Source organism: Archocentrus centrarchus, chromosome 8 (assembly GCF_007364275.1).
Source record: "Archocentrus centrarchus isolate MPI-CPG fArcCen1 chromosome 8, fArcCen1, whole genome shotgun sequence".
Taxonomy (NCBI): Eukaryota; Metazoa; Chordata; class Actinopteri; order Cichliformes; family Cichlidae; genus Archocentrus; species Archocentrus centrarchus.
In genome coordinates, this window is record NC_044353.1 from 6417261 (window position 1) to 6432664 (window position 15404).

General features: G+C 42.9%; 1 protein-coding gene across 1 annotated transcript in view; it reads left to right on the forward strand.

Moving 5' to 3' along the window:
- The window catches only part of hdac5 (histone deacetylase 5), a 44231-nt gene that overhangs the window by 14008 nt on the left and 14819 nt on the right, over positions 1-15404 (forward strand). The window contains exons 6-16 of the mRNA XM_030736797.1: positions 619-752; positions 3391-3522; positions 3691-3800; positions 6097-6213; positions 8145-8256; positions 8412-8522; positions 8615-8808; positions 8919-9037; positions 10455-10650; positions 13706-13817; positions 15242-15375. Coding sequence (XP_030592657.1) covers positions 619-752; positions 3391-3522; positions 3691-3800; positions 6097-6213; positions 8145-8256; positions 8412-8522; positions 8615-8808; positions 8919-9037; positions 10455-10650; positions 13706-13817; positions 15242-15375 — 1471 coding nt within the window. The remainder of the gene's footprint in view (positions 1-618; positions 753-3390; positions 3523-3690; positions 3801-6096; positions 6214-8144; positions 8257-8411; positions 8523-8614; positions 8809-8918; positions 9038-10454; positions 10651-13705; positions 13818-15241; positions 15376-15404) is intronic.

A 15404-nucleotide genomic window follows, 5' to 3' on the forward strand; every position in this document is an offset into this window, starting at 1 on the left:
TTTTTTTTTTTTTTTTTTTGTTTTCTACCATGGACAACTGCTCAGGCATAAACCCAGCATTATGTGTTTTTTTTTTTTTTTTTCCTTCTTTCAGTCAGATGTGTGGATACTCACCTGAGTCATGTTAAATAATATTGCTATAACACTTAAAACACATCTCCATAACACACGGTTGCATATCTCACACCTATGCCTGAATGACAAAAAGCTGTCATTTCCATGAATATAATGTGTTCCTGTCTGAAAAGGGCCGCGGACGACAGCGATGCCATGTTCAGTTAATATCAGCAGCCCCCAAAGCAACTGAAAATGTTTCATTGATCTACAACAACAACAGAAAAGGTCAGGTTTCAGTGTCAGAAGCTTTTACTTAAATCCATTCTGCACCCGCTATAATACAGGAGGAAATTAATGGAAGAACCACAGAGAGAATGTTTCCACACTGACAATCAAAGGAAACAACGCGGTATTCTAGGAAGTGTAGGAAATGACTAAATGACGTGCAAGTACCGCAAGAACCTTGACAGAAAATGACGTTAACTCCGTCTCATGATATGATGAAAGGGTTTTCCCAGCCGGCTAATCTACCTTCTGTTCTTCTGGTGTTTGTGTCTGCAGGGGAGCCCAGCACACCTCCCTGGAGCAGAGCTCTCCTCCACAGAGTAACACTCCAGGGACTCCTCCTTCCTATAAACTGCCCCCTCTCCTGGGGAACTATGAGGGCAAAGACGACTTCCCGCTCCGCAAGACGGGTACGAGTCACAGACATAAGGAGGGTGTGCGTGTGTGTGCGCGCGTGGGTGTGTACACGTACGCAGTTTGACAAAGGACTGTGCAAAGGTGGAATGCAGTGTGCTCATAGACATACTGGTAAAATAAGGTAATGCAGACTAATTACCTTTAGTGTACATGGTTCAAACGTGTGCAGAAACTCCATAACACAACTGAGATTTCCAGCCTAATAGAATTGATATATACCAAGGTAACAAGACAAATCAAGGTGCATCCACACAGGAGGAGAAATCATGGACCGTCACTGAAATTCAGCAACTTGTAGCTACAACATGCACAATAACCCTTAGCGACGTGAAGAGGGCAGGCCTCAAGTTAAACTTTTCTCAACTTTGAGGCAAATTATTGAAGTGGCTACCTAATGGAGGTAAAGAATACCTCTGATTGACATATGAAGAGATGTTAAATAATTACACAGGACACAACCTGAGCAGTGACCAGCCGTCAGGTACAAAGCGATGCGTGACAAGGCCACAAAGTCAAGCTTAGCCACAATCTAGGAATTCCACGATATTCCACATCAGCTGACAGCTCAGTTCATACCCCTCTACAATTTACAATCATATCTTACACAGGGAACTCTGTTTAAGCTGCTTGAGCATGCACACAGATGCTGGACATCTGGAAACGAGTTTGCAGTCCACCTCCACCCCAGCTTTTCTTTCATGCTATTTCTGAATTGTCCTCTCTGTCGTCATCTGTCCTGTGCTGGGATCTTGCTGTTACTCTCCCTGCCTAAGGCTTTTCATGTGTGCACATGGAAAGTGGAGGTTCTCAAACACATGCCGCCAAATATAAATTTCTGCAGATGGAAACATCAATTTGTTTTGACTGTTGTGGTCTTGACTGAATTAACAGTTACCAGATAACATGTGTGTCTCTCTAGTTAAAGTGTTTGAATGCCCAGTATACAAAGGTTGTCCACAATACTCTAAGAAAGTCAAGAGTGCGGCAGCTGGGCTACATGAAGCTCAAGGGGTATGTGTTCCCCTCTGGGTGGGATGGGAGGCAGGACCTCAATACCACATCTGCACCACCCAATTCACAACTGCACAGATTGTGATGATCACAAGTGCATAGCACATAGGTCAGAGGTATTTTAGCTTTACTTTTATACAGCAGGAGGAGGTTGTGATGCATCACTCATCTTTGTGATATGGATATATATATATCTCAGTACACCCAGCTGCTAATATTCCTATAGTACACTCAATTATAACGATATTCTGCATAATAGCTGTCACTAGGTTGACCCGCTTAGGGGTACTGTTAGGATTAGGTTGTATTTTAGCCACATGCTACACAAGCAGAGTTGCACAAACTAGAAGATGTTACTTTTCACATCTGTTGCATTTGTCTTGGCCCTACAATTCTTCTCTTATTTCTGTTTGGTTATGCCATACATCCATCCATCCATCCATCCATCCATCCATCCATCCAATTCAGGGTTGCGGGGGGGCCAGAGCCTATTACAGCTGCCAGTCTCTCTGTGTTAGCCCAGTCTGTCACAGGGCTAACACAGAGAGACAGACAACCATTCACACTCACATTTACACCTATGGGCAATTTAGAATCACCAATTAGTCTAACCCCACTAACTGCATGTCTTTGGACTGTGGGAGGAAACCAGATATTGGAGAGAACCCACACAAACAAATCCAGGACCTTCTTGCTGTGAGTGCTAACCACCGTGCTGCTCTGGTTATGGCATATAGGTGAAAAATCCATATAAATGGGTGGATATGAACATTCCTAACCTCCCAGAAACCTGCTGGATTTTAAAACATTAAAAATTGTGCTAGATGGAAACTTGACTAAAGGTGTTCTTGCTTTCACTCAGGTAGACACAAGCATCCATGTCATGTTGTTTTCAGCTCTAAATGTTTTTTTTCCTTTTCACCAGAGGCAGAAACACTTTTTAGACTTTAAAGATTTTATGCACGACACAGGTGCTCTTCAGTGGCACTTATGTAAATGAGGTAGACCAGACTAAACTCACTCTTTGAGAATATACTCCACTGTGTCCTGGGATAGTGCATCCAGGTTCCTATGGCCTGGCTTGTGATAATGAAAATGATTTATAGCAGAGCAAGTGTCAGGCAGATCTGTCACTGGCTGACCTGACGCCACAGTGACATCCCTCTGGATCCAGATACTGTTTATGGCAGTTGGAACCAATAAAATCTTCATGTTTTCCCTCTCACTGTTCGTCATCCTCACCTTGACCTGTATATTAAAAATAGCTTAAAATACACTGGAGCTGCTCATTTAGCAAACTAGCCAGCCAAAATGTAATGTAGGATTAGCAGACTTCTCAGTCTGCCCTCACAGTCTCTGGTTGGCAAGTGACCAGGTACCTTAAAATACCCCTGAAACACTCTGCCAAAACAAACCACTGCATGTTACCAGTGACCTATAATGAAAACAGAAAACAAGGAAACTACAAGAAAACTCATAACCAGCAGTACACAAAGTCATCCCTCCATCTTCTTCTGCTTATCCAGTGATTGTTGTTCTTTCACCTGCGTTTCAAACTGTACTTTGTTACAGTGATTAAGCTGAGCAGTTTTATTTCCCCTCTTTCTTGAACCCATCCAGTCTCAGAGCCTAACCTGAAGGTTCGTTCACGCTTGAAGCAAAAGGTAGCAGAGAGGCGGAGCTCTCCACTCCTCCGCAGGAAGGACGGAACTGTCATCAGCACCTTCAAGAAGAGAGCCATAGAGATATCAGGTGAGCAGAGACGCTTACCTTTTCATTCTGACAGATGTGTGACGTGCAAACTCTCAGCTGTAAAGTGTTTAGTGTGAATAGCTTCTTTAATAATACATTTATGATTTCAATTTAAAATGAATTCCTCCACCTCTCTTTTATTCCTGTGTGTCTGTGTCTCTCCACCAGTTTCCTCTCTCTGTAACAGCGCTCCGGGGTCAGGTCCCAGCAGTCCCAACAGTTCCAATACAGCTATTGCCAACGGCAATACCGGATCAGTCCCCAACATACAGACTGAGGTACACACACACACACACACACACACACACACACACACACACACACACTCTTCGTTATACTCACTCATGTAGCATATAGGCTGGCTTTATTTAATTTCTGCAAACTCAACATGAAGCTCGAGTTTGCCCCCTGCAGTTCACTGTGGTTCATGTCAAGTTCTGTGTAAGCTGTAAAAAAGAAAAGAAAAAAAAAAAGATATATTGCAGTTGTGCGATAGTGATGATTGAATCACCTTGGTCTTTGGCAGGAACTCTGACTCTGTGTTTGGATTCCTTTCCTGTACTTGCAGTGTATTTCTGCATATGGTTGTATTGTCTGCATTTATAGCATTTTTTTGTGCTTGGTTGTGTTTTCCACTTTCAGTCTTGCTTTTCTTAATGCTGTTCTGATGGTGCTTAGTGTGTTGAGCTTCCACTGACAGTGTTGAAAAGACACCGTTTTAGCAATCAGCCAAAATCTGGGAGAAGAAAAAAACCTGGAGTTGTTTCAAATGTGGAGGCAGAGTCAAAATGACAGCTTTCATGCATGTTTACTGGAAAACATTTAGGGGAATGTTCAGAACAGGTGATGGGGACCTTTGTCTTATTCTCAATCAGCAGTTGATAATCATGGGTTAAGATAAAATTCAAAGCAGAAATACAGCTGCAGGAATGTGGCTGCAAAAATATTTATAAAATTTATAAAGGATCTAACTGTACTTTTAGTGGTACAATTGTTTGACACTTGGGAGAGTACTCTCTAAAGTACTGCCATTGCACCCTTGATGGGGGGATTATTTGTACCATTGTGGTTTGTCCTTACAGAAACTAATCTCAAACCTCAAATTAGAATTTTGTAACATGATGTAACAAAGGCTACAGAGACCCAGAATCTTATTGCTGTGAGGCCACAGTGCTAACATCTGCATCACTGATACAGAATAAAACTCGTTATATTATCTAAAATCATTTTTATTTACCTTAGAAAATAAATTAGTAAAACCTTCAAATCTAAGTGCAAAAATCAGTATTTTACATACATTTACATTTCCTTTTGTATTTGGCAGAATATTGTCTCCTGACACTGGAGGTTGAAATTAAGAAGAACTTGAAATATGTAGCCTTGACTTCTTCTGAATATATTTTTTAATTCTTGGCCTCAGACAGGTACGCATAGTTAGCTTGAGGTCCAATAAGGGAATTCCTTGGTACAGATTTTTACAGGAATGGACTTTTCCTGTACCCTTATTTTTGAGAGAGTACAATGTGTGATGCAAATGAAATAGGGCCCATAATGGAACTCTGAGGTACACCACCACGTGCCATATCTGATAGTGACTTTTATTGTTTTGTTGATAAGAAAAAAAACACATTAAGGTGATGCCCAGCATTCCACTTTGATGCAATCCTTAGTTGGGCTCATACTGTGACCTTGACAGCAAGCGGTTTGCCCAATATAATTTAAAAAAAAAAGAGTTTTGAGAGGTCATTTTTCCTGGATTATAGTTAGTCTGACCGATACAAGACTTTTAAGACCGATACTGATATTTGGTCATTTAAAAAGTCTCTTCCTTACTTCCACCCTTTCTCTTCCGCTTTTCCTGGTCAGGGTTGCGGTGGGGCTGGAGCCCAGCCCTATGTCATAGGGCGAGAGGCGGGGTACACCCTGTACAGGTCGCCAGCCTGTTGCAGAAAGACAAACACAGAGAGACAAACAGTCATGCGCACACACATTCGTTTAGAATCTCCAGTTAACATAAGTCCACGTCTTTGGACCGTGGGAGGAAGTGGGAATACCAGAAGTAAACCCACGCAAACATTCAAACTCCACACAGAAAGGCCCGGGCCAAGGTGGATTCGAACCAGGACTTTATTGCTGCAAGGCAACATTGCTAATTTTTTATTTTATTAAAAAGGCACCCTGTTATTATTAGTGTGGTGTTAAATATGAATAATATACTGGGCATAACCGTATCAAATACATGCTTAAGCAGGCAGTATGGACTAATGTTTAAAGGTCTTTAAGTCTTCTCTGTTTATTGAATTTGAGCGAGTGTGGAACAAATGCTGTGGACGTTTCCTGTTTTTGTGCTGCTGCAAGAAGTGCAAGATGTAAATGCTGGCTCACAAACCCTTAAATTTTGCCCCCAGTATGTGCTAAATTTGACAAACCGTATACCTGTGATGACTTGAAGTGTGCTGCAAATATGATGCGGGATCAAACATCAGGGCTAAACCACAGACTAACTTCTTAACTGCTGCTGAGGTTTCACAGAGAAGGACACTAAAAGCCATCTGCTTGTGTATGTGTCTGCAGCTGAGGTCTCTCCATCAGACGCTGGGGGCTGATGGGACATTGAGTCCTCTGAGTCTCTACACCTCACCCTCTCTGCCGAATATCTCACTGGGCCTCCCTGCCAACACACACATCACGGTGAGTCACTGCAGCACACACACATTCATCAGCACAAGAACATACAAACACTACTACACATACCCCACACTGACCGACCTTGCCACACACACAGTATTTTGAGGATTTAACTGCAGTTCTGCAAGTATGTGTGTATCCTGTTTTCCTGGAGTGTCAGGATATTTATTGTTTTCCACACCTTTATAATGAATCATAAAAAAACTTCTAGAACACTCTGATGCTGTAATTTTTTTCCCCCTACTTATTCTTCGAATCGACAGTTTGTCGCTGTGGGCCCGTGGTACATAAAGGGATAATACCCTCCCTATCTGCTGTTCTGGCAAAATTATCAGTATTTTTTAAAGGATATATACTGGAGTTGATAATACCTGAAGGTGCCCTGCAGAATCTGGCACTGAGCCCTTTACGAAGCAAAGCTCGAGCCACCTCGGATCATCAGAGCAGTCCCAGCACATCCCATAACACTGTATCACTTGTTCATACTTTTTCCCGCTTTCCACCTCGTATGTTTCTCAAGTTCAGAGACACTCTAGCCCATTTGTGTGGCCTTTAAAATTTCAATATAAAATCTGTGTTTATATAAAAGATAGATGTAGCCACTGTGCTGTCATTGGGTAGTTAGATTCTGCTGCGAGTCCTTGATCGTCAGTTTGAGTCTTTCCGGTTAGATACTGAGGGACGCTGCACGCTGGGTGGTGTGACCATCCCAGTGTAGAATCGCACACTGAAAGAATACCCAGCTTCATCATCCTTCTAGGCCAAACTTTAAAACAATGTTGTCTTTCTGCTGGAGGTTTATTCCTGTTAAAAGGGAGTTTTTCCTTCCCACTGTCACCAAGTGTTTGCTTATAGGGGGTTGTTTGGTTGTTGTGGTTTTCTCTTTATTATTGTAGGGTCTTTACCTTACAGTATAAAGTGCCTTGAGGTGACTGTTGTTGTGATTTGGAGCTATATTAAAAAAACTGAATTTGAATTGAATCAGGAAAGTGTTTACTGAGGGTATTGATCAAGGGAGCAGTAGTTATTTTCCCAGTGACTTCTTTACAACTGGACTAGTTTTTGTAGGAGTTGCCCCCTGCTGGCCAGCAGAAAAAATGCAGGTTTATGGTGCATCCACATTGGCTTCTCTTTTCAAACCCAGAAGCTCCATCTGTCTTTTGTTACAAGGCAGTTTTGTTCACTTTTCAAAGTGATACATAAAGCAGTAGCTCATCTTTTTATATATGTGTGCAGTTTTCCACACAGAACTAAACCAAAGGTAGCTTCTCATTTCCATCACTGTTAATTTTGGTGCCTAAAATGGTAACTTCTGGTTCACATGTATAACATAATGCTATGACTAAAATGTGTGAATTGGTTAAAGACAGTTTCTCCAGTGGGTTTTTGATGTCTGCTCATCTCTACATGAATCCTATAAAAAGGTATTTTTTGTACATATGGTGCTAAAAAAACAACCCCTAAAGCTGCTTCATATGGAATACTTAATGAAGAGCCCCCATATTGTCGTGTTGCAGTGTAACGCTGGTTAGTCCTCTATTTTTATAGAGGGCTGGATGATTGTAGTAAACTGTACTAATGAAAGCAACATGGTGTTTAGACTTCTTTTCAATTGGCTTTGCATGCACTTCTTTGTAGGCTTGGTAACTGTGCGTGCTCACATTTAAAATTTTCAGTCCATAATCTCGTATTGTTGCATTTATGGTTTGGAAATGCCACCACTCAGACTTTTTAAATGTGAAGATTCATAAGAAGAACCTGTACTATACCTATAATATATTTAGACTATAAGTATATGTATTCTGTGCTAAATAAACAGTTCCTGTTCATAGACAGATTTTAGCAAGATGTTGACCAGATGAAACTATGCCGCACTATGAGGCGGTTGTCAATATGTGTCCATGTGGTAACTATGGCAAAATTCCCCCCTGCAGCCCTCCCAGAAGCTGTCTGCCCAGCAAGAGGCTGAGCGTCAAGCCATCCAGTCGCTGCGGGGGGGTGGAGCTCTAACAGGAAAGTTTCTCTCCACATCCTCCCTTCCAGCAGGTGAGCTGGACCGCTGTTACTATCACAGAGTTTACTGAGGGATTATGCACTAATAATAAAATAAAAAAACAAAACAAAACATGAGGGTAATGCAGTTGTAGTTGGTTTTAAAATTAATTACTTGGAGTGAGTTATGATTTAATGTTCCTTTGCAGGTGTGGGGCATGATGTGGAGACTCCGCCCCCTAGCTCTCATTCAGCTCATTCCTCGTTATTACAGCATGTACTCCTGCTGGAGCAGGCGAGACAACAGACCGCTATGCTAGGTACCGCAAACACAATCATACGCACAGCGATGCTAAAACTCACGATGGTGCCTAACTCCCTGTCCTCCTTCTGTGACCCGCTACCTGTTCAGTGCCCATGTACAGCCAGTCGCCGCTGGTTACGGCAGAGAGAGGTGTGTCGAGTGGCATGCGGGCCGTCAACAAGCTGCCTCGCCACCGTCCGTTGGCTCGTACACAGAGCGCACCTTTACCCCAGTCCCCCCAGGCCCTGCAGCAGCTGGTGGTTCAACAGCAACATCAGCACTTCCTGGAGAAGCATTACAAGGTACACATATTTACATACACACTGCACACACACACACACAAACAGATCCAGATACTCACAAAATCTATGTGTGTGTGTGTGTGTGTGTGTGTGTGTGTGTGTGTGTGTAGATGCTATCGAAGGGGGCAGAGCTTCCTAGGCCACCACCCACTCACCCAGAGGAAATAGAGGAGGAGCTTACAGAGACCAATGACATGCAGGAGGAGGATGAAGGGGTGGGCCTTCACAGGTGTGGTGGTATTTCTGACTCACTCTGTGTGTGTGTGTGTGTGTGTGTGTGTGTGTGTGTGTGTGTGTGTGTGTGTGTGTGTGTGTGTGTGTGTGTGTAATAAATATATACAGTGTTTAACAAATGTATCAGACCATCACGCAGTGTGAGGTTTATATCACAGCTGGCCTAACAGTACCGATTTACCAAAATCAGTTTTTATGTGTCTGTAATGGTTAATCCACTATCATGCTTAACCCTCTTAATTGTTTGTTATTTTTGACATCATTTCGCGTGGGTGTGCCCGGAAGCGGCCCGTGGGCCTGGAGTTGTGCTAAACCTTTTTGGTGTTGGGATCGACTAAAGCGGTGCAGTCAGAGTTTAGTGAAAGGAGCGCTTGCAGTTATTTTTGTAGCTGAACTTATTGCATAATATTCATTGGAGTTATGAGAGATAATTGAGATTTTTGAGTCATTTAATTAACAAAAGTCTGTGGTAGGCTGTTTCCTGCAAATTGTGCCATTATTTTTCTTAACTGGTGTGCCTGGCATAGCTGAGGTGGTTGTTACTGGAATAAACTCTTAATGGCTAAAAGCTGTAAACTCAAGAGCTTTGGTGGGAGGGGGAGAATAGCTGCTCAGCGCAAAACACATACAAACCACGGGTCTGTTACAGAGAGTAAAGTTAATTTTTACAGTGAGTTGAGTGGTTTGCAGTGTTTCGGATTTATTGTCATATTTCTGCGCAAACATTGGAAACTGCAGAGAGCACTGAAAAGCCTCAGTTTTAGTTCTCTTCAACATCACAAAAAACACTTCCATGAATTTTCTGTGACATATGTGTTATGTAACAGTAGAAAGTGTGTTAAAATGCAGCTGTTATTGTTACAGGTCTGATGTGTGTTAGATTAATAATGTCAAGAAAAACAAAAGTTTCTGATGTGTTTGCCAGGCGGTACTTTTAACATCACATCAGTCGTTTCTCATGTTCTGTGAGTGCCTAAACATCCTGTCAGTCAGCTGTCAGATTTCAGGGTTATAAGGTGGATTTATTATTTGTAATGAAGCAGCCTGGGCCTGCTGCTCCTGTCTCTTAAGGCCCCAGTGGCTCTCATTCAGTTTCTTTTGAATTTGCTCTTGAATCAAAACACTGATTCTTTTTGCACTCCAGCTCACTTATCATAATTGCCATTCTTTTCCTGGAAGAAACCACATATAAAACCTGAGCTTATTGTGTTTGTCAGATTACAGCAAGAAGAAGCTGTGGCTGTGTTGTCAGTAGGTTACTTGTTCTCTCACCGGGTCTTCTTGTGTTCAGCCTGCTAATTTGTGCTGCTCTTTATAGATTGCGATCATCATTATTGGCTGCGCACTTAGAGCGTGTGGATCTGGCCCCTGGACGCACCTTTTACTTCTGTCCTGTCATCTCATCCAATCAGGCTTCAGAAAGAGGGGTCTGATGACAGCACACCTCCATCTGAGCGTCTCTGTGTGCACGTGAAGAGTGAGGAGGAGCGCGGGAGCATGCACGTCAAGGGGGAGAGTACAGAGAGCGAGCTGGAAGAAGAGGACGAGGATGAAGATGTCATTCAGCTGAGGGAGGGCGACGAAGAGGAGAGGGGGGGCTACACTCAGGTTTGTGTGTGAATACCGCAACTTTACGTATCTGACCCTCAGTGTGTCTCTATGCAGATTCGACACATGCTTAGTTCAGGTCTATTAGTGTGGTCAGTCAGGGAGTGCTTTGGCTCATCTGATAGGGAGATGAGGTCTGCAGCCAGGTGCTGGCTGAAAGTCCACGGTCAGTCTAAAAACTTGTTGGTTGCACGGCGTCATCCCACAGAGGGATGAGTCACACAAATGCATCATTGACCGCCTTCCTGCTGTTTTGCGTCTCGCTGTGTTTTCTCTGTTGCAGCGGTTGTTCTGCGTTAGTGATCTGACTCATCCCAGCTAATGGTCGGCCTCTTACTTCAGTCTAAACCTGAGGTGGCTTCAGGTGTTTTTTTTTTTTTTTTTTTTGCCCACGCACAACTGTTTTCACACATAGCAGTTCTGAGCTGCAGTACATTTACGTATCACTGCAGAGTATTCCTTATGGGCTTTTTTTTGTTGTTGTGCTATGCTGAGCTCATTACATAACACGTGTCATCTGCTTCCAGTAAAAAAGAACATGCATTTAATTTCCCAAAATTTGACAAAGCATATTTTTCTGTCATAGACGAGGCCAAGTGTTCTGGAATAACTGCCTCATACAATGTGATGCCCTGTCCACTTGGCAGTGTGCACGGTAGTGGCGTCTAACTGTGTGTGTGTGTGTGTGTGTGTGTGTGTGTGTGTGTGTGTGTGCACAACGCTGCTCAGGGACTCTGACTGCACTAAAAGATCACTTTTCTCAAAGTGGATAAATGATGTTAGCGCTGCATAATTTCTGTCTTATTTACTGTGCCGTGATTCCACAATCAGACTGAAATGCCAGCATGAGTCATAAAATCCATAAAACATAAAATCTGGGATCGTTGATTAAAATAACGAAAAAAGAAGGATGAACTGAGAAATGCAAAAAGACCACGAAGACTAGAGGTGACAGCTAAAAGGGATGATTACAGTATCATTTCCCAAGTAAGCCAAACCCCCTCACAACATTTAGCAAAGCCAAGAACACGCTCAAGTCTGCAATCAATGAATGTAAATAGAAAGGGCTGTTACAGTGCATAAATCAGCCAGATTAGACTTTACAAGAAAACATAAAAAAAGAGTTAAAAGATCCAAATTATGATAAGAGGATGAACAAGAAAAAGAATGTGTCATTATCTGCATACCTCATCATCCGTCCACCGTGGTGGAGGCAGCGTTAAGGTCATAGACTGTATCTAAAAGATGGCCTTACCTTACATGTCCGAGAAGTGACAATGTTGCAGAAATACCTTAAACCTGCCTTTTTTCAAAATGGTCAGCAGAGGGCGACTCCTCCAGCTCCAAAGAAGTGCAGATGTATAGAAGTCTTTTGAAAATGACCCTTGGCACCTCGATCTGTGCCCTCAGTAATCACATTTGTTTTAATCAGCTGTAAGTAGAACTGCAGCACTGGTGTTTATTGATGATGTGACAGCTGATAGAAGCAGCATGAAAATCTGAAGTGAGTAAAGCTGTAATTTAAGTCAGGTGCTGTAAAACTGAGAGGATGGTGCTTCACAGATTAACTGGGCAGTGGCCCAACACAAGGGGGGTGGGGGGGGCTCAGCTTCTGGCTTGGCTTTGGCTGTGTTGCAGACTTCAGGCAGTCAGTGATTGCAAATAATTTACTTCCGAGTATTAAAACGTTTATTACTTATTGAATTAAGCTACTTTGTCCAGTTACTTTTAAGCCGGTGGAAATGGAGGGACAGTGTATAAAAATGGCTGCGACTCCAAAATATTTCTGGTCAGCTTCTTGAATGAAAGCTGAAGTCTGAACCTCAATCACATCTTGATTGCTTGCTTCATTTTAAGACGGCAGTGACGTAGTGCAGAGGCAACATTTCAGGAGGAAGACTGTGCTGCTGTCCAGATACTTCTGGACCTGACTGTAAAAGGTTTGTCTGTGACGTGCATGCGAGCAGTCGGTGGGTTTAAGTGCATTTAACCTACACACTTCACTGTATTTTTCAGTGATCTTTTTCTCTCCAGCCTCATGACACCTCTGACCTGTGTTCACTGTGGGTGGTACTTGCTGAGAGGAGGGTTAAAATGGATCCTATGATTCTGGATAAACAACTTTTTTTTTGCACCAGTACTCGATGAGTCATCCGAAGAAGAAACGAGACGTTTTAAAAAAACGGAAAAAGATGGCATTTGAATGTGAGACACGTCACTTCCATAAGTGTATACATGGAGAGTGAGGATGCTTCCTATATGATGAGATCGGGGCGCTGCAGGGGCCACATCCTCTGCAGTTCTTTAAGCATCAGGCTGGATGTTTGGGGCTCATTGTTATGAATAGTGGGAGAAAGACAAAGCCCTTTCAAACTGACCTAGCCTCAAGATAATGATACACACACACTTGTTGATGCAGCAGTGACATCACCAGCTGGTGACTCAACCACTGGTCTCACCACTGTGTGTGTGTGTGTGTGTGTGTGTGTGTGTGTGTGTGTGTGTGTGTGTGTGTGTGTGTGTCCTGTATGTCTGTATATCTTCAAGTGTGTGTCTTTTAGTGTCCACCCACGCATGATGAGTCACCCAGATCGCAGCAGGGAGCACAGCAACACTCCCTATATATAGACATCACAGAATCCGTATATGTGTGTGACTGGAGTGGTTACACAAACCTTGAAATTTTGCTCGCTCTCACTCACTCACTCACTCACTCACTCACTCACTCACTCACTCACTCTCTCTCACACACACACACATGCACACACACACACACACACACACTGAGGGGGTGGTGATCAGCTAGGTTTCAGGACAGTCAGTCCAAATGTCATGAAAATGAAACATGATTTTTGTGAATGATACAATATTCTGAATAGTAATTTCAGTGTGTGTGTTTGTAGACAAAGAGACAGGATTGGTTTTAAGCGTGCTCTCCTGTTAAACACACACGTCCTCCTCCATCGCTGCAGTGAATGGGCTGATCTCTGATTCATCCTCCTGCAGTGAATCATAACTTTCTGTCTCTTCTCTCCCTCCATCCCCGTCCCATCAGGCTTTGCAGCAGCTGGGCGTGTTCCAGTCCTCGTTGCCCCACAGACCCCTGGGTAGAGCGCAGTCCTCTCCTGCAGCCGCTGTCAATCCCATCAAGCACCTCTTCACTACTGGTCAGTTTTTATGTTTGCGTGTCTTATGTGTGTGTGTGCGCGTGTGTGTGTGTGTGTGTGTGTGTGTGTGTGTGTGTGTGTGTCCACATCTGGTTTCTGATTGGATAAGAATTTGATGGTGTCATTCTGCCTACTGGAGGCCTCCGTACTTGTTGCCTAGCAACAGGGAGCTGACTCTCTTGGTTCAGAATAAGAGCCCATCAATTCTCGAGTCATATCGTGTTTTATATTTTATTGTTTTCAAGTAAGAACTCTTCCTGTTTTTAACTTTTAAGTGCACTGACGTGCGGTGAGGCCGTACATGTATCTGTGCTCCGTCGAGAACGTGCATTAACGGGTGCTCTGCGCTAAACGCTCTAAACTGAATACACATCACTGCCTTCAGGACGTTTGGTTCCAAATGGGACTTCTCTGTTTGAGCACTTGATGTGATCCAAACTGTTACTAAGGGGAGTCTGTTTAAGCCTTTAGCTGTAGCGTCACGTTTTAATCGCTCCACCTGTAACTCCTCAGTTCAGCTGTGCAACTGGCACACCTGTCTGAATAAACTTTATAGGACAAGAAGCTGTGTTCTTGGCATTGGCAGCATTAATTTGTACAATTTGTATAATTATGACCTGTTCTGCTCGTTGTAGTACAGGAGATCTGCATCACAGTTCAAAGTCACCCATACTTACCTCACCCCGGGCACTGGTGCAGCCCCTCAGTTCCTGTGCTGTTAAATAGATTAATTCTATTATTAAATAACATTTTGGTTTATTTAGAAAAAAATTAATGACCAAAATGTTTTTTTTAATGCATTTATTTGCTTTTAGCTCTTTGGTGCCAAAAAGTTTTGTGCTCTGTTGCTGTCCTTGTTAAATTCAAAGTGTTTATTTTAACAACAGCTTAACCTGAGACATTAAAAGGAGGCTTTAACATCATCAGACGAGGGTAGATGTGACAAGTTGAGCTGTCTAAAAATGTTTCCTTTGTCCAAAAAAAAAAAAAAAAAACTTGGTAAAAGTGGCTCAAAACAGGGCCTCCAGAGAGTGTGCAGATATTAATACTAATAATCAAAGCTAGATATAGAGGTGACCTGCCTTTAAAGGATTTTGCACAAAAATCTTCATAGACTGTATTGTTGTGTTACAGTAACATACTGCAGCCGCCTTCAGTCTAAGAGTGGATTTGTTGTTTTCTGTGCCATGTAACAGAGTATTAAACCGCAGTAAAAAACGTAGACTGTACAGCTGCTACAGAACTAAATGTTCCTAAATGCCTCGCACATGTTTAACTGGTAGCTACTGACATCTTGTGGTGCTCATTGGGTACTACAGCTGCAAACATTTATTTATACAAGCCTCCACTCTGGCTGTTACTGAAGGTGCAGGCTTTTATTTTAAATACAGTATCTGTGTGGACTTGTCTCTCTCCCTCTGCAGGGCTTGTATATGACAGTCTGATGCTGAAGCATCAGTGTGTGTGCGGGAACGCTCACATCCACCCAGAGCATGCTGGGAGAGTGCAGAGCATCTGGTCCAGACTGCAGGAGACGGGTCTGCTTGGCCGCTGCGAGGTACACACACACACTCTTCAAATAGGACC